Genomic DNA, 27880 nt, shown 5'->3' on the forward strand with positions numbered 1-27880 from the left:
GAAGGGCTAATGAGGAAAGGAAGAACAAAACTGCTCACTGAGTGGTCGTGACACGACTTGCTGAAATGTTTGGGTCAACGTGAACTGCCATAGCAACACAGACAATAGGACGTGGAAGAGTGGGCTTCAGTAAAGGGCGCTCAGTCTCCCACTTGCACCAGTGGTGTTCTGACCATTTCCAGGAAATGACCTCAGGAATTAGACTGTGTCCACAGGAAATTGTCCCTTTTTTTCTGCACACCATTAGTTTCAAACTTGGCTCTGCTGAATTATCCGTGTGTCATGATGTTGTTATGAGTGTGTTTTTAGGCTCGAGTTTTATTATGGGCGTAGAACGTTCCAAACCCTCCTCGACTCTGATAAGACGAACTATTAGTCACTCACTGGAAATATCAGATACTGTCAGAATAAGTTTATACTGATCTGTTATTTTGGGATGTGTGCAAAACATGTTAGGCATGATCAACAGTTATTAATGGACATAAACTGTTGTAAAGTCATCAGCTACGTTTGGCCACCAGTCTAAAGCTTCGCTAATCAAATAGTAAACAACCTCTTTTATCCAGAGGTTCTGTGCCTGCAGACAAACAGGACATAAAGAGTCAGTTTCCATGGAAACAATTTATCTTGTCTTTAAATGCCATGGTACATTGTTCCTATCGTACTATTGAAGGTTTTGGTGATTCTAGACAAATACTGCATTTTGCTGATTCAAAGCAGATCTTGAGTAGCTTACCCCCCAAAACATTAGGAGTCAAACTAGAAACCTTCTAAACAACAACTTCTCTATCCCGAATATGCAGCTGTCACTCAGATATTATTGAGTTGAATGCTTTTTTTAAAATTTCTTTTAAAGGAAAATTTTTATTGAAGTCATGACTTTCAGTCATTGCTTTTGCAATTTACAACAATCAGTGCACTTTCAGTTTGGTGGAAAGAGAGAAAAAAACAGTTTTTGAAAAACCAAGGCTCAAAAAGAAACCATTTTTTTCCAGTTTAAACAACATACACAGTTTTATTTTTTCGTCATATGAATATTTACACAGAAGAAGGTTCATTTTGTACCAAAATGTCCCACAAACATTCACTTCTTTTTTGTTTAGTGTTTACCTCAGGTAATAAAATGACATTAAGTTATTGTGACAGCACTGCTCATGGCAGTTCAACCTTTTAGCACTGCTTTTTCTTGTTATTGAGCAGTATTCCTTTTGTGTGTTTTTGCCTACATGAACTCATTACATATCCACAAATAAACTAATGATGTGAGTCACTACCAGTGCCTTGATCACTAATATGATGGGGGTTTTTTTCTCTGAAACACAAATAATTAACACAGCTTTTTATAGAGTTCAGACAGGAAGTGAATAGTGTTGGTGTAAGTGATGACAAACTTAGCTAACTTGTTGCTCTTTGTAGATAATGTACACTAATAGACCAAAATGTGTTTGTGTTGGTAATGTTCAGTCTTTGTGTCTTTTTGCAGTGGGTTTGGCTACATCCTGGGCTCCGGGGCTAAGGACGCTGCTAAAGACTGGCACTGGGCATTAAGAGTAAGATCATCATCAGCTTCAACAGCATACAACACAATGATAGAGATGAAAAGCCTCTTATTGGTTGTGGTTCCTGTTATGGATCTGAATCAGAAAGAGTGACAAAAGCTACAGGAGACACTCATGGCCTCACGGGTTGTCCCAGTTCTCCCAGTGACAGAACAACGCTGCCAGCTGAACATGAGTAACAGCATTAGGACATCTTCCTCCAGGAGTTTTAACATCAAATACATTCAACATCTTCAAATATGTGCAAACTACAAAGCTGTTACATTGTCTCGCTGGATAAATATCAGCTTCATTAAAATAAATTGATAGGTTCATTCTCCAGCTGTGTTCAAGGTCCAATATTGTATAGATTTTTGTTTAGTGTGGGGCGTTTAGGCCTTATCTGCAAGTTATTGTTTCTGTTGTTACAATTCTGAAAGCAAAGCAAAAATCATTTTTCATGCAGTTTCATATAAGGGGAGATGGGGCTTTTCTTAAAAAAAGGAAAAAAAAAAAACCAACATAGCTGTGGAAATTAAAAATGTACAAAATCAGGGGTGCAATCCTTAGACAGGAGTAGTAAGCCTTCCACAAGGAAGTGTTTAAAATAAGCAGGATTTCTGTTTACCTTTCAAAAATATATATATTTTTTAATAAAATAATTGTTTGCACAATGTTCAAAAGATGCTCTACAAACAGAACAACTAAAAACTGTGCTGATGTTGTTTTTGCAGCATCACATTTACTATTAGGAGCATAAATCACTGCATTGATTTTTTTACCGGGGATCCACTGACTGTTTGAGAGAAAATGCTCGCAAGTGAACTGCTCCATAAAGTCTACCAGCTATAATGGAAAAGACCAATGACAGACCTAATGGGACTCCCCAGGAGCTGTTAACCTGCAGGGTCAGCTTTTAAAAAATCTTTAAAACAAATCATAACCTTACTGCTCTTACAAACAGGCCATCAATTAAAGGAAGGCGTTACGCATTTTTTGAAAGTGTAGCAATGGAAACAAGCTCTGAGACATAAAGGGTTGGCTATGCGGGAAGTGCATTTTTTTTTTTTTTGCCTTTGTTAAGGATTAAGAAAACAAACAGGAGTGGTGAGAAGGGAGGTAATTTGTTCCAAAGCGGCCACAATGACATTCCAATAAAACAATTTCAAAGTCGATTAATCAGCTGTGTGGCATGCAGAGGACATGAAACAGGTTTCTGTGTGGCAGCATCCTGTTTTAATGAAAAGAAAGAAAACAAAACCGCTGCAGCACTTCCGCTTGTTTTTGTCCAGCTTGTTCCAACTACCTTCCTGAAAATGTCAGCGGAGTAAAATAACAAGGGAGATCCAAAGAATCGAGTAGTGGGTGAGAGCAGGAGCTAATTTGTTTGATTGCCCCCCATCCCCACAGGAAGTGACTAATGGGTGCCTGGGGAGTTGAGGTCAGAGGTCACAGGCTCCTGAAGTCTCACTAAAAAACTGTGTAGGGACTTGAGTGCAAAATGGGCAGTGTCAGTGGGAACAGCTTCCATTAATTCAGCTTGTTTTTGGAAGGGATATTTTGTGCAAGTGTTTTTTTTTTGGAAAACTAGTAACCAAAAAACATCTTACCTGTTGTCAGAGGAACAGAGTTTGAGACAAGCTAACATCTAGTCTGAACTCAGCCAAGACTGAAATGGATTGCTGTTGCCTAAAACAGCTCCAATCTCTCATCTTCCATACCAGTTTATGTAAACACCACTTGAGATACCTTTACACCACCGTTAGTTTTGCTTTACGTGATTATTTCTGCAGTAATATGATCAAATGTCTGCTGGAAGTAACTGCAGGCTGCACAGCTAGCTGCTGGTGCCATTATTTCAGCTTGCAAATAATCACAAAAATCTATATAAATAACTGTGTATTGCAACGGTCTGTGAAATAACATTAGATGTACAGCATATTTCTTTTGCGATTTGAGTTTTTTCACGACGGCAGAAATCCACTTTAGTCTTGGCTACAGTCAGACTAGCCATTAGCTTCTCAGAGGTAATTGAAAGAGCTATCTACAACAGGTAAGATATTAGTTTTTCATAACTTTTCCACTGAACCCAAATTCAAAATGGATGGAATGTCCTTTTAAAAGCATGTTCTAAGATTCTGATGTTGATCCAGCTAAGTTTCTCCACACAAGCAGACTATCCTCTGAGTGTTAGCGTAATCCTCACAGCTGGGAGAACAGAACCAGTGTGGTGAGCCACATCAATTGCAGAATTTCTCTCCTTATGAAAAACACAAAAAACATACACCGACAGACAGACACACATGTTCACAGTTTACTGTGGAGTGCCTTATAAATATAAATGGGCTTTAATGAGAAACTAAATATAATACAATTAATTTCTGAAATTGCTTTTGCTTTTGAGAGCAGTTTAGATTGCTTAAACAAATCCCCCTCTCACACATCCCATCCTGCCTTTTGTCTTTTTGTTCCCCACACAGATTCACGCAGGTTCGAACTCGCAGACCCATAATAATGGATGATAGTAAACATAAAAGCAGATGGACATCTATGAGGTTTTCACCTGATCACAAAGCAGCTTGCAGTGTCAAAAAAGCTCTTTTAGTTTCCTGTATGCCTGTACGCAGGCCCACGCCCACACATTAACGCACACACTGCCAGCAGAGTTAGCAAAGGGAATGTTCTTAGTTTTGAACAGCTTGTATAGGATGTCAGGCGTATCAGCAAACAGTGGCCTTGTATTCAGACTGTAAACACACACTTCTTTGTACTGTATGTCATGTTTTAACCCCCCATAACCACTCCCACCACAGTGTGTTCATATGATCGCAGCCCTTATGTGTCTCTCTGAACTAACTAACTGACTAATTGTTTTTCTTTTGTCTTATTAGGTGTCTCCACTTCTGGGGATCATCGCAGGAATTTTGATCCTGTTCTTTGTGCAGGAGCCAAGGAGAGGCAATGTAGACCAGATGGGAGGACGCATGAGGACCAGCACCTCCTGCTCCTCCTGGCTCTATGACATAAAGGAACTCCTCAAGAAGTAAGACTTTGACCTGGCTTTGCACAAGGTTTTGCCAACTTGTGTTGGCAATGAGCCACACATTCAGTTGCTTCCAGTTTACCACCAGCTAACTATTAACAGCTAAGTAGACTGGTGAAAAACACATCGCATAATACAGGAAGAAAAGAGCATTTCTGTTGCTTCATGGGTTTCGGATGCAATCAACAGCTTTAATGATAGGCAACAGCACAGGTGTTTGCTGTTTTGTAGCATTGTAGCACTCTATTTATTGAGATTTTTACATTTTATATTATCACTTTAACAAGGACCCTCCCCCAGCCTTACCAGTCAGAGTCAGCCTAATTTTTTTCGAGTTTAAGGAAATAAACAACCTTTATAATACAGCTTGTATATGTAGGTGGACCTGTAAATTCCCAATTTTGCACTATTAGCCTCTTGGTCAACAGTTTTGGGAACGCAGTCTAGTCCTTTATAGCTGGAGATTGGAGATGGAAACTGAAGACTGACGATCTGGGTACCTTCTTTAAAAATGTTCCCCGAGCTTAATCTACCATAGCTTAATGTCTACCATATAGTCTCCAACACAGTGGAAGAGTTTGAAAGGTTGAACATATTTGAATATATAGAAGAAATCAGGTTTCAGTGAGGAGAGAGGTTGCAGAAACACCTCATAATCAGAGGGACGGGGAATTCTGGGGATGAGCTACGGACACCATGTCGAACTTGAAGGTATCTGACAAAAATGACATTCAGAGAGAGAAAATGTACTTACTAACTGTTGAAAAGAAATAAAAGTAGAATCAACGTACAAATCTCTCCAGATTTTTCTACCTAATCTAGCCCATATAGAGACAGTGTTATGTAATTAAGAAAAAGGGAAAATATGGTTCCCTGCGATAGGTGCTCCAAAGGAGTGTTTCCAGACAAAACAGTGTCTAAATTGAAACCAGCTTTTAAGACAGGCAGCCACTATCACATTCTTAGTGTTACTAGAAGCAGAAGAGTGAAGAAGTGGGGATAATAAGGTCACCGGATGAGCAGAATGTACTATAACCACCCATGATGGGGGGAGTTTAATCTCCTCATATTGAACCCAATCATTTAGATTACTTATATTAGCTGTAGAAGTACAAGAGCTTAAGTATTGCCATTCCACACAGAGCTTTGGACCTCTGGAATTTTTACAGCAGCCACAGAAAGATTTAGGAGAGACTAAATTCCAAATTAGCATTTCATTTAGAAATTTGGGACCAAATTCACACATCATTCACCCACAACATAAGACTTGGTTAATAAGTTTAATTTTCCCTCCATGGCCTAGTTCTTAAATTTTTGATCTTTAAAAGTGAACTGTTTTCAGTGAGTCACCACATCTCCTCCACAATGTGACTTCACAATTCTCCACATTCACCACCTGTGGAAACACTAGAAGAAGCCAAACTGTGTGTTATTTTTGAAACTGTGAGGCTGAGCTGCATATCATTTATTTAGCGTCAAAGCTGCTTTGTTTTAATAGGCAGCTTGTACAAGCAGGTGTTTCCCTAGAATTATCTTCTGGATTGTTTGCCTGAGTTAGATAAATGAAGATATTTGACAGTGTGACAGATACGAGCAGCTTGTTTGTTTTTTGTTTCTGTTGCCAAGCCGGTCACCTGTAATTTTGTCTTTCTTTGTGGCCAGTCGGAGCTACGTATTCTCCTCCTTGGCGTCGGCAACGGTGACCTTTGCCACAGGAGCGTTTGGGGTCTGGATGCCTAGCTACCTGTTCAGAGCTCAGGTGGTGCAAAAGTTGGCGGCTCCCTGCACGTCGGGAATTTGCCGCAGCACAGACAGGTGAGTGCTCCATTTGCCTAGCGCAATGTGAAACCTTGCATTGATCAGGACCTGCAGGATACTCAAACAGAACGACGATTGTCTCCTGCAGCTTTATCTTCGGGGCGATCACCTGCGTGACAGGGCTGCTAGGCGTTGTCATCGGGTTTGCCACCACTCGCTTCTGTCGCAAGAAGACGAACCGAGCCGACCCGCTCGTGTGTGCTGTCACCATGCTGGGCTCAGCCATCTTCGTCTGCCTCATCTTTGTGGTGGCCAAGAAGAACATTTATGGAGCTTATGTAAGGTTCACTTCCTGCTAACTCTCACATGTATTTCATTTGGTTCAAACAGTGGAGTAAGTGAAATTTAAAAAAGTGAAAAATATAAAAACATCCCCACTGAAACAGAGTGACATTAGGATGGCAATTATAAGGTTTAGCCTGAAATACCGAACATTGAAAAGTTTTCAATCACTCCAAAAAGAGACCGCTTTATTAACACTCACTGAGGTGGAGATGATGTTTGAATGAACAAGTTAGAGGACACCAAGCATGGTAACAGTTCCTCTCAGCCCCTGAAGCAATAACCTGAAGCAATAAATAGGTGTTGCTCCTTCTAATTACCAGCTTTATCCAATCCAATTCAATCCACCTTTATTTGTAAAGTACTTTAAAACGCCACAGCAGCCCAACGTGCTGCACAGAGTCAACAATAAAACATGGCTCACACAAGACAAAACACATAGAAAAACACATAAGGTCAGATAAAACTCTAAATTCCATGGAAGAGAAAAATAAAATATAATCAACTCTTTAAGTGTTAAGAGTCAAGGAAAATAAGTGGGGTTTAGGAGGAGTTTTAAAAGCAGACAATGAAGAGGCCTGTCTGAGATGGAGGGGGAGTTCAATCTGCCGTTTAGGAGCTGCTGCACTAAAAGCACAATCCCCCCTGAGCTCCCTCAGGAGCAGCTGGTGAGCTGATCTGAGAGAGCAGGTAGGTTTGTTGGGATACAGCCACTCAGAAAGGTAGGATGGGGCCAGGCCATTCAAAGATTTCAAAGCAAATAAAAAAAATTTCCTAATGGATCCTAAAATATACAGGCAGCCAGTGGAGTGAAGATAAAATGGGGGAAATGTGCTCTCATTTACGTTTGCCAGCTAAAAGCCATGCAGCAGCATTTTGGACCCTTTGCAGTCAGGCAATGAAGGACCCATACCCCCCATGTAAAGTGCATTACAGTTATACAGCCGGATGGTGACAAAGGCATTGATTACTGTCTCAAAGTCCCCCCTTGGAAGACTGGGTTTAAACTTTAATCACACATTAGATTAAAATGACCTCAGAGGCTGCTGCAGGTAGCTGTTGTTCACGCTTCCGTTAGGAAGCTAATAAACGCCGCTCCTGTAAAGGAAGAACGGGTACCACTTCACATTCACTGTCTCTAAACAATGCACTCTAGATGTTTGGACCAACCAAGTACATTTTTCTTTGCTTTTATCAGCGACAGAAAAATAGGAACAGGAGTGGGTAGGAAACAATGTCATAATAGGCAAAATATTTTCCAACGCATGTAGAGAAATGTCATGTCTTCAGCGCTTCGGCTGCGGCTAATTTGAACGCAGCTAAGACGGAGGCCGTTCGGATATCTATTTACGACAGGTTCAGTAACTTCCTATCTTGTACACAGGACCTCAAGGATCCCTTTAAATTTCTCTGAGAATAGACACTGCTTCCGTTTAACAAGAGCTGGGTTTAACAGTTCCCAGGTGTCAACTAATTGCTGAAATAAAAACGAATTTAGATTTAATGAAGTAAGATTCCAATAAACTTTCATCAGGTCAAATGTGCACATTTACCAGGTGTTTGACAACAGCATGACTCAGCCAATTAGACCTGAGCTGTGGAATCATCCACATTCATTTCAGGATGACACATCTGTCCAACTCAATTTCTTACGCTTGCTAATGTCCAGAAATAGTCTTTACCTTTCTTATCAGATTCATGACACCTGGTTCCTATATTTTGATGGGATTATATTCCTGCTAAAAGATACTTTGGTTTAGCTGGAATAAATTTTGCTGTGCATCAATTTACAAGGGCAGGCTGGGACACGTGGCACTGTTTCCTCTGTCACTCCTCCATTGTGCCGTATTAAATCATCTCTCACAGCCCCAGTTGTAAGTGAGCAGCTCCAGTTTCATTACAAAGAGCTGACAGATGTGTCACATTATAAGGCGTGACATGGTTGTAGCTCTATCGAGGCAGATCGACCCACCACAGCTGTTGTCTCCTCAACATGTAGCTAATCTGAGGAAAGACTGCAGTTTTATTTTTTTATTTTTTTATTTTTTTGCTTCTGGGAGGCAACATGTCGGTCACGGTGTCTGGTTCGCAGCTCTCAGATCAGACCTGTCTGCAGCTCCGCTGTCAGACCCCCTGCTGTAGCCCCTCTGTATGCTACTGTAGTTCTGGCTCTCCGACGGGAGGGAGCCGGGGGGAGGTCGTTCCCCAGCAGGAAACGCATCAGTCAGCCGTGCTGAAAGTGTTTTAGATGAAACCAGCCAGTACAAATACATGAGATTCCACTGCAACCTAATCCCTCTAGGTGTGCTTTTAAGAAAGTGGCCAACAACAGCTGCCCATACAGAGCACTACATAGTCATTTAAAGTGCCTTTCTGCTCCACCAACACTAAAGCAGGACATAAATTCATATTATGAAACTTTGCAAAATGGTTTCCACATTGAATATCTTTGACACGAATAAACAATTGCTATCCTGCACTGGTTTTCAACTTGTGGGGTGCAGCTCGATGAAGGCCTGCACTTCCACATATAACCGGGCCACAATGTAATAACATGTTTTTGAACCGCTGCAACCAAAGCACTTTCTGTAAGCAATGGGCTTGGATGGAAATGTTTTCAAGCTCGTCTCTGCGGTATTGATCTTCCTCATTGTCAGCGCATCTGAGTGTGGAATCTCGTTCCCTTTTTTAGGTTTGCATCTTCATTGGAGAGACACTCCTCTTTGTGAACTGGGCCATAACAGCAGACATTTTAATGGTAAGCAAAGAGAACTCACTCTCACCAAACGGAGGTCATCTGTTTAGGCCAAGTAGTAAGTTGGAAAATGGGTTAGTGGACTTATTCTTATGATTTTACAGAAAAGAATGAAAAAATCTTGCTCTAATGTATATCAGAGGTCTGGTGAACTAAATTAATTTTAGTTTGAAGACTGTGGTGAGTATGTAAAAACCCCAGACAGGCCGTCACTTTGACAGGTCTGCCTGGGGCACCCTCACGCAAACAGGTGGGCTCAGCTCACTTCCTTTTAAATAAAAGACCCAACATTCCTTGAAGGAATGCATATTCCTGGCTGCCTTTCATGCCAGGGTTTTAAACTACAATCATTTTATTTTGAGAAATGATGGCGTTATAGTCATTTGTGTCAAATCTTTAACATATTATGTGTAATCTAAAGTTATAATGCAAGGTCTCACCTAATCTGTTAGAGCTTGGAGTATGAATTGTAAATGTCTCTCAGCTACTACCACTTCAGATTACATCTTGATATCTGTAAAATTGACTAAGTTATAGCCATTTTTGTGTTGACTAAGCTAATTAGCTGTGGCTAATGATTATTTTCTCAGTTTCATTAAAATCCATCTAGTGGTTTATGAGTTATTTTGCTAACAGACAGACAAACAAACCCACACAGAAAACTTCAACCGGCCACCAAAAGGCGAAACGCGATAATGAGTGAATCTCCTCTTTTTTTCCTATCACCTTGGAAAATGTGCCTTTTTTCCATCTTTTTGCAGTTCGTCGTTATTCCCACGCGGAGAGCAACAGCGGTGGCCTTTCAGAGCTTCACCTCTCATTTCCTGGGTGACGCGGGAAGTCCGTACCTGATAGGCCTGGTAAGGCTGTCCCCAACAGCAAGTCTGTGATCTGAATGGGAAGAAGAATGTTTTTTAAGTTGTACCCCAGGCTGTAAATCTGGAGAGCACCTCTTCATTGTCCTATTCACACACACAGAGTTCATTCAGACACAAGTTCATCTGTTAGTTTAAGTAGGCCAGGGTAAAGTCTGGCACAAGAGGAGCTTTTAGCACACGTCTCTGGAGAGCCGGTGGTGAGCGGAGCTGTGATTTCACCTCTCAAGGCAATCAGCTGTATTTTCTTGTAAATCTTATGTTTCCCAAGAGACGCCAGTGTTACTGTTTTTGATTGGTTGGGTGACGAGAGAGGGGTCCATACTGGGACATTTGGGCCTCTCGAGGTCACAGTCGGCTCCCGCCCTTCCAGTCCAACACGAACACCCAAAGAATGGCATCGAGGAAGCCAGAGTGAAAACTCTGCATGCGATTCAAAAGAGTGTGAAACAGGATTCACTTCAGACAGTCAAAGCACATTCCTCTCTTTTTAAACTCAGAGCTAGAGAAAAGGTTTGTTTTGTTTTTCTTTTTGTAAAAATGCAGCGCGAATGCTGAGTGCTGAATAACTTTGCTGAAACTTACTGAAGAAGCTGAAAATCAGTGGTTAAAGCTAAACGAAGCAGAGCATGAACTAAGAGCTAAAAGGAGCAAAACATTAGCTAAAAGACAAAGGTAGCAATAGTCTAGCTAAAAGTAGGAAAACGCTAAGTAAAAGCTAAAAGTAGCGAAAAGCTAGGTAAACACTAAAAGTAGTAAATGGCTTGCTGAAATTTGAAACTAGCAAAAAGCTAGCTAAAAGTTAAAAGTAGCATAATACTAGCTAAAAACTATAAGTAGAACAAGAAGACAAAAATAGAGCAAGTATGATTGAGCAGATTTCAAAGAAAGCACTGTTTTTGAAGGAACTAAAGAGATCTCAGTGTATTTCTCTGTGGAAAATATTTGTAAAAGTTTGTATTTTCAAAAGTACAAGTTACAAAACCCAAAGCTCATTGCACCCATCTCCTGAATGAACTGATTGTTTTGCTATCTGAATGACTAAAATAGCCTAGAGGTAGACTGCAAAACCCTTGGGAAAAAAAAACAGCAAAACAACAGTGTGATTGCTGAATCAGCTTTAACACAAAGAGCGTTTCTGAAGGTAAAGAGTAACTCTGTGGAGGACCATTAATAAAAGGAGAGGCCCATTCTTTTGTACACCTTACGTCATGGTTCAGTATCCACACATTAATAATTTTATATCTGAATTTATGAAGCTCTTTAGTGCCTGTGGACTGTGTACAGAGAATAGACTGCTTTATGTTTTTACACTGCGTCTTATCATAATGAGGCTGGCTTTCGGTCTAAATTACATTGAACAAAAACAGCGGAAGTCTTTGATTTAGTGAATCGAACTGATCCTCAGATCCTCTTTCAGATCCTGACAAGTTCTCAGCAGGCACAGTAGCTGTCTGCTGAGCTGCACTGAAATTATGCTTGAATGAATCTCTTAAACTATTGTCAAAGGCAGATAAAAGAGGCAGCGAGTTTCCTTCAAGTACAAGCTGAGCTCTTCAGAAGATTCAAACAATCTGGCATTAAAATAGGACTCTGAGGTTGTATTATGTCTGTGTAAACTAACTGCTGACAGAGAAAAATGGTTGACTTGGCCTGAGTCTCTAAAGTAAAGCTTTTACAGGTGCTCTAAATAGTGTCAAAATTTTAAACAAATCTTGTGCAATCTGATAGTGCTCAAAGTATGTCTTGTGGATCAATATTGGCTACTCCCACGCCACATTTTAGGTCAGTATCTCTAAAACTGATGAGGTTAGAGCTATTTATGTGTTTTCTAAGGTCAGCTGGCTATGGCAACCCTCTTGTATCGGGTTGATTGCAAAACCTTATAAGTTGTAGATGTCCATCCGAATATTACTCTTTGAAAGTTTCCTTTAAATCTGCTCATTTGTTTATGAGATTTATGAGATATTTTTTATAATATAAATAATATAAACTTTGCTAATGCTACAGCAACAGTCCGAGCTCCATCTGTCAAATTAGTGAAGCCTCCAAACACAAAGAGAGTTTCTGCCGCCGTGAATTATTCGTCCACAGCCCCACAGTCAGTCAGTCCTCTCTGATCTACCCCGCTCAGCCTCTGGGGTCACGACTTTCCTCTGAGTGACACGCTGAATGTCCGGGGATTTCTCACTCCTCTCCTCAGGGTGCGTCACCGCTCGCTGCCTCGGCTCCTGAACTGAGGTTTAGCACATGAGTGTGATGGACCAGTCGTGACGCACGTTGAGCGGGGGCAGATATGCAGTCGCTCAGTCAGATTGGCAGAAATACTGTGATCTAGCAAAAAAAAAAAAAAAAAAGGAATGTCAAGGAAAAAACAACAACCCAGTGGCGAAATAAACCACAGGAGGAGAGAGCGAATGAGTCAGTCTTTTTGGTTCACATTTGGGTTTTTGACTTGTGTGCCAAACAGAGATGAAGCTCTATTTAACACAACAAACCAATGTGGGAGTTCGAGTTTATCGTTACTGTTTTGTGGGAATGCCTGCAGAAACCCAACATCCCCTGTTGTGTAATAAAAAATAAATAAATTCTCTCAAACTTGAGTCATAATTTGTCTCCGTCGGCACAAGGACACAAACTGTTGTCAGTCAAAAATCCACTGAGAAACTCCTAATGAGCTCCTATTCTGAGAGGGACATGACCACATAGCTGGTAGCAGAAGAATGCCAGGAACAATCTCTCAACAATCATCCAAGAAATGCCTTCTGGCACGATAATTAGACAAGCAGCAGTTCTCTGCATATTTTTAGCTGCGCTGCTCTGGGCGAGTCACAGGGAATTTACTGTACCTTATGGAACGGGCTCTGCGCCAGGCCACACACGCAGCTGCTGAGATGTTTTCACCACATGCATTGTTTTCTCCCTTTGTGTTGCGCATGCACTCACCTTGGACTTTCAGGCACATATCAGTACATTCTTCACACAGGTTCACCCTTATTCAACATCCCTCTGTCAGCGATTCTGCAGTAACCCCCCTGCAGAGAGTCTGATTGTGCTGACGCTAACATGAAATCAATGTTCTTCAGCCAGTGTGTGACCTACGGCTGCTCAGACTCACACAAACAAGAAGCTCCCTTCTTGTTTCCACCGTACACCTCCCTGGGCAATCGGCCTAAAGTTCCCCTCAGGAGCATGGGTTGGTTTGCAGTTTTCAGTGCAGCGAACTGATCTGGTTTGAGAGCTGCCTTATGAGTGATACTGTGGCAGAAATAGTCACCTCACACCCACACTGAATGCCGCCAAAGTCTTCAAGATGACCTATTAGCTGTCAAACAATGACCTAATAAGGAGAAAAGCAGAGCTGACTTAAATGATATCATTCACTCCTTGTTGCTGTAAAGATAAATCCAGAAAAAGGTGCAATTTTTAGAAAAGTAATTCTAAATTTAAGAATTGGTCATTCTTAAAGGTGCAAATGTAGAAGCACTGAAGCACAGTCATTACTGATCTGTTTTCATCATGATTTTTGTTCCATCGCTGTTCCTGCAGCTTAAAGACTTTTACACACACACACAACAATGGGATTTGAGCATAGGGAGTAAGAAGACCCAGCCTTCTTTGGAGCACTGACATCATTATTAAGTTTGAACGGCTCACAGAAAGGTGGACTTTACATGACTGAGTTGGGATTTTGATAGCTTTTACAGGTTTTACGCATTCACGGCTTAGGTTTTTGTGATTTTCAAGTTTTACCACGGAATGTTCAACGTTCCAGAATTTTTGCAGACAGGCTTACCTTATTTCCACAACATTTCCACTTCTTATAACAATTATAGGATGTCAGAATGTTTGTCTTGTTTCACCCAGTGTGTCTCTCACTGCTACAGGACTTACAGCTTTCTCTCAAATCCCCCCCCCGAGGATTGTGCACACACCCAAACTCTCAATGTCACCCATTATATCTGAGCTCCAAATTTTCTCTTCAAAACTGAAAATNCAATTTTTTTTCTTCTATTCTTGGCTGTCCTTATGCTTCTTATACAGTTTATAAATCCAAACATTGGCGTTTTGTCTGTTTATAGTATCACAAAAGAAAGTCCTAAATTAGCACTGGGCTTTTCTAAACTAAAGTTGATGTATGTTGGAATGTCAGACCATAGCTGCATTGGCACTCTTCAGAATTGGTCCAGAAATGTTCTGGTTTTAAATAAACTCTCCCCTCTCATCTGTTTGTGTGTGTTCGTGTGTGTGCACGTGTGGGGTCCTCCTGGGTGATTCATGCGTGTGTCGCTGTGCATTTGTGCTGCAGATCTCCGATGGACTTCAGAAGAGCTACAAGACCTCACCGCTCTGGCAGTTCCTCAGTTTGGGCTATGCCCTCATGCTGTGTCCCTTTATCATCGTCCTGGGGGGCATGTTCTTCCTGGCCACGGCGTTGTTTTTCCTGGATGACAGGGAGGAGGCTGAGAGAAAGTGAGTGTCTGAACAACTCATCATTATTTCATCTATTATTTAGTCAACCGTTCTTTAAATATTTAACACTTGCCTGAGTCTTTTGCTGCGGACTTTTCTGAGTTAGAGCTCCCAAAAAATCCAAACACATGCCCTCAGTGTTGGAAGAAGTCCCAGTATTGTGGTTTATGAAGTTGTATTTCTTTTTTTTTTTTTTTTGGACATTGCTGTGCTTTTTTTTTTATCCCAATGCTTGAGTTGAACCATAATTTGGGGACAAGCGGTTCAAAGTGACACCAAGAAAGACGCCAACCCTGCAAGACCCCAAAAACAAGGTTCCAGAGCCAACACAAAGTGCCAGTCAGCTAAAAGTGCTCCAAAGCTGACATAGGCTGTTTAAGCCATCAGTTTGTTAAAGTGCTTTTTCTTAGATTTACTTCCCCTCTGGTTCACATATTCATATTTTCCGTTTTCAAGCACCAGAGACACGAACCAACAGGAACAGTAGCTGGTCACAGCCTTAAAAAGGTAAAACACACTCATTCTCCTCTAAATGGCCAGACAACTTCTTGTTTCTTTCTGACTATTGTTTTTCCCTACTTTTTTATCAAACTGGCTTACTCCCCTGGTATGGGTGCTTTCAGAAATGACTTCCTTCCTGTTGAAGATGAGGAACATTTTTTAGACAGGATGGCAGCATGATGTCTGCCGTCTGCTTACTGTCACCTTGTCTTCACCCTGAGGAGAGGGCTGTCTTTTCTCACGCCTAACTCTTTAAGGAAGAGGGTTTTTGTTGAGTTTCTTTTTGTTTGTTTTTTGCACAGCCTGACCACACAAAACATACTTTTTCACATCATCACAAAAAGTCTAACTATTTGAAAACGTGGAATGATTTAACATTAAAACTGCTAACATCTCATTGGCTTTGCTGCATTTTGCTTTTTAAACCTTGGGGTCGAGCTATCATCAGAGCTGTTATTTCCCCTTGTTATGTTAGCACATTAAAGAGTTTTTTACAAACCCAAACATCCACTTGGCCACTGCTGAACCATGCTCTGATTTCTGTTGGGCCTACTCCAGGAAAAAAAAGGGAGGTAGAAAATGCAGAACAATGACTGAAAGAGAAGCCGTGCTCTCGAAACTGTGCCAGGAATAGATATTAGCCTGTGGTCCGAGAAGAGGTTCAGACTATCTAACCGCAGTGTGGTACACTGTGGTTCACTCAAACTACAGCTCACCACAAAGCTTTTAGTTTTAACAACAAAACTGATATGGCAGATGTTGCTGAAATGTGCACGGATCATAAACAAAGCACACTGAAGTAACATAATTATCTTTTCAGTTTTTTAATATGATTCTTGTGATTCTGAACAATGGCTTCAGCTCAGCAGTTTGTATGGGCATGGCAGTCATGTTGGATTTTAAGGTCAGGCCTGATGAAAACCCTCCAACTTTCCAAATAAGAACTCCAACCTTTGGAGAGGATTCTAGGTGATTTTTCGCACCTGCAACTTGGAATTTTCCCCTTTTGAGTTTGAGTACAACACACCATAGGTCAGTGGTGACAACCTGTGTGTTGTTATGTTAGCATCAGACTAGACTATTTGTGTGAATGAAATGTTGAGGACCCAGGATGCAGACTTAGGAGGCTGGATAAAAAAAAAACCACAACGTTAATAACTAAAAAAACTGACACTTAAGCAGCACAAAGAAAATACAAAAACAAACTCTAAAGCCCAAAAGGCAGCAGCAGGGAGCACAGAGCAAAACAACAAGTATGTAACAGTAAAGAGGCAAACAGTAGGAAAAAGAAATATCTGAAAATGAACTAAAGGGGTGGATTTCTAGATGAAGACCAGGTGAGCTGATTAGCAGATGGGTCACAGGTATGAGGAGGTGAGAAAACAATGACCTGGGACACAAGTAAATTCTTTAACTACTAGAAAACACAAACTCAGCTCTGTTATCTGTTGTAGTTAGAAACAAGTAGTTATTTCAGTAGTTTTAAATCTAAATCAAGTTTTTGCTTCACAAGAAGTTTTTCTAATGTAGTTATTTATTTATGTAAAGACTTATAAGCCTGAGACACTGAAGACGATAAGGGGAATTTGTGAATACTTGTGAATTTGTGAATACTTCAGTTCTGTTGCATTTCCCTTTTTTTTTTTTCTTTTCTGTTCGTCACAGATCACAATTTTTATCAGACAGCTAAAAACAGATGGGAGGGGTAACCAGGGAGTGTCTATCTGCTGCACACAAGGAACGCTCGGAGAAAACTGCTGTGTTTTGTTTGCTGATTGTTAAAAATGGCAAATGAGGCTCCTTGATGAATGTTTTTGTGCTGATATATATGAGTTATAACTAACGAGTGGGGCTGAACACATATAAGAGCAGAATTATTACTGGCTCCCACATCTGCAGTAAATGCTTCAGAAGATTGAGGTGCTACATTCACACTGTGTCTCAGCTGCTGATCCTTCAGAGGTTTTCTTAGAAAGCCAGATGGAAAATGTCTGCAATAAATCCAGAGCAAATGGAGCAGATATTTGTGCCCCCGCATGCAATTTTACAGAGCATCTCCAAAGCGTTTCAGGACAGCGGTGCATGTTTGTAATAACTCCATTTTGTTTGTGTAGCAACCTCAAAACAAGTCAAAGTGCTGTACAGAACAGAAATAAAACTTAAAACAGCACAAGCAATCGGTAGTGTAGAGTTTTTTATGCCTATAAACGAGTTGCCTGTGTACCATCTTGGTGTTTTAAATCCAGTTGTAAATATGCACAACAAACATACAGAAGCACTTATCACCGCGCGTACAAAGGGCCTCCACAGATTTGTGCTAAACATTCCAATAAAGTAAAATGCTGCAGCTCTTTTGGAACGAGCCGCGAACGGCACCTCAGGGATTGAGAGAGAGAGATGACAACAAGCACAATGTTGTTCCACACGAGTTGTTCCACAGCTGTGATATTTATGTATTCCATTCATGCTGTAAACCTTGCAATTTATAAAATCCCTCTGACTTTACAGAGTGCTTTTTCTCCTTTTAGTGTGTCCCCAGAAACCCAGTGCTATTTTTAAAACGCAGGGAGCCAAACGAGTGTGTCTATTTCCAGCCTTCAATAGTGCTTTATTATTCTGAGCTTGTTCGCTTTTTTGGGCTACAGGGCTTCCATTAATAGCTCAGTTTCATAGCCACACATTCACACAGTCCACGTTTAGTACTTAGTGATGTCTGGGGGAGCAGTACATCTGCCAACAAGATCTGACACTACAGATCCACAGCGTGTTCAGGAGGCAGGAGGACGTGTGACAGAAAAACAGAGGACAGTCCACATGGCTATAATTACTACCCCTTTTCCAAAAAAGTTGAGACGTTTTGTAAAATGTAAATAACAGCAGAATACAATGATTTACAATTCTCATAAACCTATATTTTATTCACAGTGTAACATATTAACATATCAAACTCAGAAATTGCACCATTTAAAAAATAAATAGAGATCATTTTGATTTTGATTGCAGCAACACATCTCTACAACGTTGGGACAGGTCCATGTTTCCCTCTGTGAAGCTTCTCTTCTTCTAACATCACTCTGTAAACATCCAGAAACTGAGGAGAGCAGCTGCTGCAAATGTTCTAAAAACCTGTAGATACTTTTCTGCATTGATGGTACCTTTCCAGATGTGTAAGCTTCTCATGCCTTAGGCCCTATTGCACCCCCATACCATCAGAGAGGCAGGCTTTTAAACTATGTGCATTTCTGGATGGTGTTCACATCTGGCTTCTTCTTTGCCTGATAGAGCTTTAAGCAGCATCTGTAGATGGCTCAGTGAACTGTGTTTACAGACAATGATTTGTTGAAGTGTTCCTGAGTCCATGCAGTGATGTCCAGAACAGAATCAGACCTGATTTTAATGCAGTGGCCCCTGAGGGCCTGAATATCACAGGCATCCAATATTGACTTTTGGCTTTTTCATTGGGGACAGCATTTTCTCCAGATTCTTGAAATCCTTTATTGATATTATGAACTGTAGATGATGGGATATTCAATGTCTTCCCAATTTTCCACTGAGTAACATTATTCTGCTTCATTTTTAGATACAGTTTTTTGCAGACTGGTGAGTCTCTGTCCATATTTACTTTTGAGAGATTCAACCTTTCTGAAAAGCTCCTTTTACTCCCAGGCCTCTTACTCACCTTTAAGCATTTGACCTAATTAGTTGCAAAATGCTCTTCCTATCGATACTTACAGCCTCTTGTTGTCCCTGTTCCAACTTTTTTAACATGTGTTGCTGCCATAAAATTCAAAGTTACCTTATTTTTCTTCAAAATTATACAATTTCTTAGTTTAAACACTTGATATATATACTATGTTCCATTGTGAATAAAATATGGCTTTTTGAGATTTGCAAATCCATGCATTCTGTTTTTATTTACATTTTACACAATGTTTCTACTTTTTCAGAGGTGGGGTTGTAGAAATAACTCACAGAAAAGGAGAAGACTGATTGCTGTGCTTGGTTTTAACAAACAATTCTTCTCTTTTCAGGTTGAATCAGCTGACCCATCCACCCTCCTCAGTCAAGGTATGACCAGGTAAATCGCCTTTCTTTTACACACTTCACTGCTTTTCTCATCAGCACTTCTACATGCATTCTGAGTGTGTGGTAACACAGACACATCTCTCAAACGTTAGCATTTAACCTTCTTGAAGCCCTCAAAAGAGAGAGAGACGAAGAGGGGTAGATAAGCCCTTGTAACTTTGGGTCAATTTGACCCAAAGTTAAAGAGTTCTCTTCTCTTTACCTGGCAAGCATTATGTGGAGACCCGTGTTATTATACCAGATTATTTAAGACTTCAGCAAAACATTGGCCTGAGGCCACACAGAGGAGTTAAACATTATGATGCTGAGATGACTGGTCTGTGAACAATTTCCCATCACATTGTACTCGGAAAGGTTCAGGCATTCTTGGAGTTGGCTGACGACATGCCATCTTATCAAGACCTGAGCTGCCTTTCCTATTTCCTGCCTTTATCAGACTCTCACAGACAAGCTCTGTAATTATTAACCCAGAAGAAAAACACAATAATTGGCAGCACACCAAAAGGCCTTCATATAGCAGGGACAATAGGGACTGACTGTAGTTGCCACTAAAGAAGAACAAGGTTAAACTTTGACTCCTGATAAGAAGCACATGTTGTGACTTGTTTTTCAAGGTTATCAAATTTAAAGCAAAAGATCAAGGTTTTTACAGCTTTTTTTATAAACCTGTCTGGGTGTGTTTGTTGAAATATGTATAACCCCCCTCCCCCCCACAAAAAATAAAAATACTGCTTATACTTCAGGTTTTTGTCCATGCAGCTCCCATTAATGCTCTGTTTGTGATTTCAGTGGGAAATAGGACAGCTAGCAAAGATAGATGATTATTTTCTCTCCTAATTTGCATGAAACTTTCAACAGAGGTGTCACCTTGACCCCTTTAACAAGGTGTTGTGACCTGATTTTAAAATAACAAAAATTACACCAGCTTCTAATAACCAGGAAACTGAGGTGCATAGGAAAACTGACAGGATGAACAAGCTTCAGTTCAGGAAACAGAGTGTCAAAACTGCAACTCCCTGTAGTATTTGTGAGGAACAGACGACTGAATGGAAAAAAAAAAACTTTGAGGTGCAAAGTCATTAAAATTAAAGGTAACACAAAGAACGACCAAGACATAAGAACTTTTTCAGTTCACAAAAGGACCAAACATGTATGACTCAGGGGCAGGCAGGTAAAAGTAATCAATTCAAGAAATCCAAGAAATTTAAGTAATTAAAGAAAAAAAATCAATTTCAGTTAATTCAAGAAACAAAATGTTACAAAGGTGGAATTTACTTAAGTTTAAAGTACAAAAAAACCGGTTGAATGTAACATAAATTTTTAAAGAAAACAAGATGTAACAAAAACAAAAAGATAACAAAAAAAAATCCCAAATGGACAATAAAATTGCCTCTTTTTGTATTGTTACTTAACATCATGTAATGTACTGTATTGTATCGTATCCTAACTTATCAAACCTTAACGTATTGTCTCTCACTGTATGATATCTCATTGTTTTTTTTCATAACATATCATAACGTCACATATCCTAATATATGAGGCAAAGGTGATGGGGATCTGGCAAGGTGCACCTGTAGAACTAAGAGCTGGGATGACAAAAACAGTGCAAGTGAGCTAATTAAAAATCGAGACCTGGTGTGAGACTAAAACAGGAAGTAAACTCAACAAAATGCACAGTGGGATCAGCTTCATATAATGAAATAGGGAGTAAAGTTAAGGAGCAGAGATTTAACTGGTTTCTAGGTCAACACTGAATAACAGGAAACCATAACAGAGTGTGGAAACAAAATATGAATGCAAAAGCCAAGAAAAACTTCACAAAACCACAGGTAGAAACCACAGACAATGATAAATACTCAAATGTTATATCTGCCATCAGAGATGTTCCTGGATGTGTCAGGGAGGAGATTTGGTGCTTGCAGCTTTATCAACAAATAACACAGCAGAGAGATTTTACAAAAAAAACAACAAAAGGGTCAGCAAGCGTGCTGTATGTAACTTGCTTTGTGCATTGATGAACTGGAGGTAACAGCTGCTTTACAGTTCGAAAACTGATCTACAAAGGGATTTAGCCTGCAAACAGATGTACAATTTGTACTGCAGGAGCGGAAAAATACACAAACCTATAGCTTTGGCTTTCTCTACAAGTGGTGTCACTACCATTGGCAGCTTGATATTAGCAGCCTCAACTAATAACAGGTGGCATGAAAGGTGCAACACACATGTTTCAGAGGCAGCTGGGTGGGGGTCCATCAGTTTCCTGTCACACACAGCAGCTCAAGCATTCTGTCCCCCCGTCAAACTGGGATAATTATAGAGAACTGTGAGCCCTGCTACATGAGGTCAGAGTTGAATGTGTTCATTTCTATCCGGCAGCAGAGTTGAAGCGGCACTCCGCAACAATTGATTTTCAGCTCATTTGTTTCAGATTATTATCAATCAGTGCCATGCAACATGTTTTCCCTTGAGTCTGACTTACAGATCGATGCACTTCTCAGGTCAGCTCGCCTCTGATGACAAGCACTTCACACATGCTGAGAGCATTCAGGCTACAACAGGCATCTGTGAGATAAGTGAGCATGAGAGGCTGTGTTTCAGTTTAAGGAGAATATTTGTGATGGCGGGGAAAAAAAGAAAACATCCGACAAGAAGTCGATGTGAATGAGAGCAATTTAGTGGAGGAGAGAAAAGACGCCATGGCTGAATAAATGAGGATGAAGAGAAGCAGTAATCGCTTAAGCTGTTATATATCAGCAGGCTATTAATCTCCAGCGAAGCAGAGATGAGATACAGTGAGATCCAATTAACTTCCCCTGCAGCCTCTTCTGGCCAGGTTCTCTCCTCCCCGCCACCCATACCACGGGATTAACACAAGGACATCCCCAAGTTGGAGGCTGTCAAAATGTCAGTAGGAGTCCTGACAGCAGAGCTTCACACTCATTTATTCAGTAACCACAATTCCATCTTGCTCATGGGGAAAAATGCCATCACAGGGCAAAGTCTGTCTAAAGTTTAACTCTTAAAGGTGTTTAGACAGCTGCAGGCACAGTCTTTCCTGCGCTGTGGTCTTATCGTTCAGGAAAAGCTCCTGTGCCACCACAGACCACACACACTCAATCACACACACACAAAAGGATAACACTCTCACATGAGCCGTGTTGCGTATGAAGTGTTCAGAAATCCATTTTCTTTCATGAAGTGAGGAGGATGAAAGGCCTAAAGAGAGAGCTTTGTTTGCCAGACTACTCACTAGTTTCAGTTTAAATGTAAAGTCCTTCAGATCTACAGCAACCCAGGCGTGCTCAGTCATGATTCGCATCTATTCAGCCAAGAAAACACACCACAGGTCAGTTTGATTTGACTTTGTTCAGCTGCCAGTCCAATTAGCCCTCCTGTTTGCTCCTGAAGCCAATGCTGCAGCGCAGTAACAGCGGAGCTGTTAACAAGGGGGCCACTCTTGCACATATCAAAGCTTTCACAACTCTAATTGTCTCTAAATCAGACAGGCAGTTCTGCAGTTTAAAGCTTGGCTCACAAACAATACAGCAGCCGCTAACAATAACTGAGGACAAAGGTTCATCCTAAAATGGGTTGATTCTGCAGACACAGAACCAAAACAAATTGTTTAGGAAAAACACACTAACCACTCTGTTGAGGCTAGTTTAACCCTGTTGGGATCAGTCCAGCTCAGAGTCGGTCTGTATGTGCTTGTGTCTGAGGGGCTCCTGGTGAGTGGGTATGTGTGGAGACATTAGCTCAGAACATCACTCAACTGATCCATTTGTAGCAACTGTGTTTTGAATCATCCAGGGCAACATAATGATAGACTACAACAAACATCAGGACATACCGCTATCTCTCTCACCTCTAGGCTGACGAGATCATAAATGTGGCACCATGAGAATTAATGGTCTAAGCTTCAAATTAAAAGTAGAGCTTTCAATCTGGCACCATTCTCTCCTGACACATGAGCTTTGTTTATGTGTGTATCAGACTTATTTAAAAGGGTGCCAGTGCACAATTATTGAATCACCCTTATTACTGTCTGTCTGTTAATCTACCATGTAGAAACAAGGCAAGACAAAAGAAACTAGGACTTACGTAGAACAATTGGACAAAAGCTTGAGTAAAACCAAGGGTCCTATATAAGGTGGAGGGGTGATTACTGAGTGGAGGCAGAAAACTCAAACCAGGAAAGCAAATTAAACCACAACAAGGACCACAAAACCATGACACACCTCCCATATATTTTACACTTCTTATATAGTTCATTCATCAAAACATAGGCATTTCTACCTCCTTTTACCTAATGTGTCTTTCACTGCTCCAGGACTTATGGTTTTCTCTCAAATCCCCTCAGAGTGCAGAGTGCACACATCCAAACTTTCATTGACTTCCACTGTTTCTGAGCTCACCATTTTCTCTTTAAATCTGAAAGAAAGATATCCTTTTAACTTGTCTCCTACATAAAAAACCTGCAGACACATAAAATGCCACATGTAATAACCACATGCCTTTACCACTTATAAACCTGAAACCATTTCAACACGACTAATAGTTTATGCACTGAGGCTTGCTGCACTTTTACTCTGTTTTTTTCCACTAGTAGGCAGCTTTATCAATTCTTTTAATAATCGTTCTCATTACATTTTATATATAGTTTATGCATCAAAACTTATCTGGCTAAGATTAACTTTTTCTTTTGGTAATTGTCCTACGTTTGCACTTATGTGGCATTTAAACTGAGGCAAGTCCCTCAATATAAAGCTCCATCTGGCACACAGCAGTAGAATGTCACTGCAGCTTACAGCTTGTGTGCTACAGATTGGGAGAATCTGCATTAAACACTGTAATGTGTTGCTATGTTGCATGCAAGAGATATTTGGGTCACAGACTGGTGCTGGTGTGATATCAGTGTTGCGTTCTTAGATTTACACAGTGAATGCATGTTCTGTCCTGTTGCTGTTATTACTTCTGGTCAGCGTGGGCAGACGAGATTGTGTTAAAGAATGAGGCTGCACCGTGTTCTGCGAGTTTAACCTCTTCGATTTCCCTTCCACTCAGGATGGTTCGTACCCGATGGTCGACCTCAGCATTAATAACATGAGAACGTCCTGTGAGGCAAGACTCTAATAGCAACATTTCTGCCTCTTTTTCTCTGTTTCAGGTGATAAGCAAACAAGGAGCCTTCTGAAAAAACTTTGTAAGGATGTCAAATTGGGGATAAAGCAGAATGAGGAAACCACCGTCATGTCCTCCGTCCTTTTGTCCACACTATGATCCTCCTCCTATTGACTTCTGCTGCTCTTACTTTTTACACTCATGCGGAGGCAACTCAGAACTGAAAGGAGGCAGCGTCTTGCCCCTCCTTAATCCGTCTCACAGACGGAGATCTCCTCACCTCAGTGAGGATCCACTGAACCTTCCAGGGAAGGACATAGGGGTGGTATCGTCCCCCAGGACCCCCTCGGACTCCTGATGCCATACTACTGAATGACTACCTGCCCTGCCTGCCTGCCTGCCTGCCTGTTCAACAGTTTGTCTCTTCTGTGTCTGTCTGTTTTTTTTGTTGGCTGTCAATCTGCACCAAGTGCCATAGCCTCATTACATTCCTTTGGACATTGCACTGAGTTCATCACTGACTATGTTTACATGCACGGATTTCATCACTCTGTGTATATGTGCATTCCACAACTTTTGAAGTTTTCCCTGACGTTTTTAGCGCTTGGAGCCCATAACCAAACAAAAAGTGTTAAAGTCGTATTACGTGGAAGGAGCGGTGTAAAACCAGATTTCTCAAAGCGTGACAGATATCAGATTACTGTGCTCACCTTAACCACAGTATTACCAGGATAAATATGGTTTACTTGATGGATACAGTATTCTTCTCATTCGTTTTGCTGTGCATGTAAACATAGCAGTCAGCCAAGAGCCAAAAAAGTGTTACAGTTTAAAGGTTAGTGAATCTGCCTTAAGAACGGGAACTTTCACGTCTGCAGGTGTTTTGATGAACCCCAGTAAAAGTTATCGCTTGAGCTTTTAGCACTTAAATCAGTGAAGACAGTGCCAGACAAACGTGAGACATATCTGCACATAATTTTTCCTAAGGATTGTTGTGATTTTTTTTTTTGAATCTCTTTTTCTGTATGTTATGTTAGATTTGAAACTGAAGGTTGTTCCCTACGATTGTTTTAGAAGAATGATGATGCAATTCGGGTGATTTAAAGCTGACACTGGAGTTTATGTTTTGTAATTTATTGTATTTGTGCTCATATATGCTTTACAAGGAGAAACAAAGGAATGCAACTCTTTTAACTTGAAAGGAGTGACAGTTGTGTTTTATGTAGCTAAAAAGCAATATATATATATATATAAACATTTTTTTTCTTTTGAGAAAACAATCCATTTCTTATCCACACTGCCTTATCAGTGAGCTGGATTTCCCTTTAGAAAGGTGGCTCTCTGATGGTTGGTTTTGAATTTCTGAACACAAAAAACCCTTTTAATGATAGATTCCAGTCCTGGAGGGTTACAATAACAGACATTGTGAAGAGAGACATTTTCCCCGTGCAATTGCAGATATCTGATTTCATGGTTTGCTGAAAGGACCTTTGAAAAGAGCCTGAGACACAGTCATCAGTTTATTAGTGATTAGAATCAAAACCCAAAAGACAGAAACCAGAATGTCTAAAGCCTCAGGTCAGACTGGAGAGATGGTGAGCTCCCATCATTGATAAGAAGCCTTTGAAAGCAGCACATGATCAGATGGTGCCACAGAAGCTGAAAAGCCATCCCTCTCAGTGCTCACACCCCAAAAGTCTCATAAAAATGTTGATCCAAATTTACAAAAAGAGGTTTGAGCAAATCACTCTATGCATTATTTGGAAACACAAAGAAAGTCAGTAAAGCTGTCAGATGTGTATACTAAGATGGTGAAGCTACCATGAAGGATTTTTGTTGTTTTTATTATTCTTGTAAATGTATCTTTACTGAAACCTTGATGCAGCTCATGGCCTCAAAGGTTTAAAAATTTGTGCATAAAGGGAACAAAAGCACTTTTCAGCCCTCTGAGACAAAAATAGAAAGCAGAGGAAGAGGAGGAGGAGGAGGATGGTGGACTGACCTGACCTGAGGAGGACCAGGAGACTCACGGATCCTGTGAGAACTCACTGTGTCATTAATGTCCGCTCATTGGCTTTAGCTTTAGCTTGTCTCCAGCTGCATGGAGCTCTCTGAATGTGACTGTGTCCGACCTGATGTGTCCGACCTGATCTTCTTATTGAACTAAGCTTCTTACCTTCCGTTTATCAGTTTTCTTGTTTTTTTTGATGTTACCAAATGGCTTTTTAATTAGCTACAATAGATATATATATATAAATATTTATATATATATATAGCTATATCATGCAGTAACTTTAATATATTGGAAATGATGGCTTGGATGCAATGTATTTATTTGTTTGTTACCATAATGAAGAATATTCTATAAAGGGAAGTTTATGGTTTGACTATACTACACTTTATTGTGTGTTTTTAAATGCCTAGTTGTTACCTTTTTGTATCAGAATTAGTCAACAGAAAAACTTTTTACATTACTAAAATGTATCCTTTTTACTGTGATCATGAATAGGACATCTCACACATATACACTCAAACAAATGCAATGTGATGGTTTAACACAACCCGTTGTAAGGATGCAATGCATTTGTGTTCACGTTTTTGTAGCTCTTGTGTATTTTTATTACTTTTATTTTTTATTTTGGAATAACCGAACGAACCATTTTGCACACTTAATGTTCAGGGATTTATTTGAATCACAGCCTGGCACCATCTTCTCTGTCACAGACTTTTGTCAGTTCACAGTTGTCCTAAAAAATAAAAAGAAGTCCTGATGTTGAGGAAAGTCAGCTCTGGTCAGATGGGTCATAAACTGAGTTTCACTTTTTTTGCCAAAACAGAGTTGATTTAGCACCAGTTCTATAGCCTGTTGTGTTGAGTTATTCTACATTAATCATCACTGAGGTGATGTCTCGAGAATGTGTTTCTTGTCATACAAGAATCATGTACAAAGAAACCTATTTCTGATGTTGAGCAGAAAAAAAACAGGTTATTTTTATTTTTAGTTATCAAGGAGAGGTGTCAGAGAAATCAGAATATTATTGTAGAACTGAACTGTGATGCTCCCATTGGGGGGATGTGAGGGAGTGGGGAAAGGGGAGTGTTGATTGAAAATGTACAAGTCTGTAAATCAAATAAACCTATTTAATCACTTCATGTTGTTTCTGCATTTTTACATTTCTCCATGCCAGTGACTCAACAATTATGTTCATTTTATTGCTCCTGTGGTTGTGTTCACTGCTGAGACTAGCTGATGTAATTTAGACAGAAATAAAAAGATGAGTCCAGTCTTACCAGGATGCATGTAATAGAAAAATGAGTGCAAGAAGTGTCACAAAGGGTAAAAAGAGAGAACAGCTTACGTCAGCAGGATCTTTCGTTTCATTCAGTT

At 40.3% G+C, this 27880-nt stretch overlaps 1 protein-coding gene across 4 annotated transcripts in view; it reads left to right on the forward strand.

The window, feature by feature from the left end:
- spns2 (spinster homolog 2 (Drosophila)) overlaps positions 1-27465 on the forward strand; it is an 81816-nt gene extending 54351 nt beyond the window's left edge. Inside the window, exons 5-14 of one of the 4 annotated variants that reach the window (XR_001808504.3) lie at positions 1484-1550; positions 4430-4581; positions 6244-6396; positions 6488-6677; positions 9374-9439; positions 10198-10296; positions 14621-14784; positions 15241-15291; positions 19317-19363; positions 24539-27465. Coding sequence is in view for 2 of the 4 variants with exons in the window: in XM_017412678.3 (XP_017268167.1) it covers positions 1484-1550; positions 4430-4581; positions 6244-6396; positions 6488-6677; positions 9374-9439; positions 10198-10296; positions 14621-14784; positions 19317-19353; positions 24539-24565 (955 nt within the window). In the remaining 2 variants the exon portion in view is untranslated. The remainder of the gene's footprint in view (positions 1-1483; positions 1551-4429; positions 4582-6243; positions 6397-6487; positions 6678-9373; positions 9440-10197; positions 10297-14620; positions 14785-15240; positions 15292-19316; positions 19364-24538) is intronic. The other 3 variants (XR_001808505.3, XM_017412679.3, XM_017412678.3) reach the window with 3 other exon arrangements.
- The last annotated feature ends 415 nt before the right edge of the window (positions 27466-27880 follow it).

This window comes from Kryptolebias marmoratus, linkage group LG13 (genome assembly GCF_001649575.2).
Source record: "Kryptolebias marmoratus isolate JLee-2015 linkage group LG13, ASM164957v2, whole genome shotgun sequence".
Lineage (NCBI taxonomy): Eukaryota > Metazoa > Chordata > Actinopteri > Cyprinodontiformes > Rivulidae > Kryptolebias > Kryptolebias marmoratus.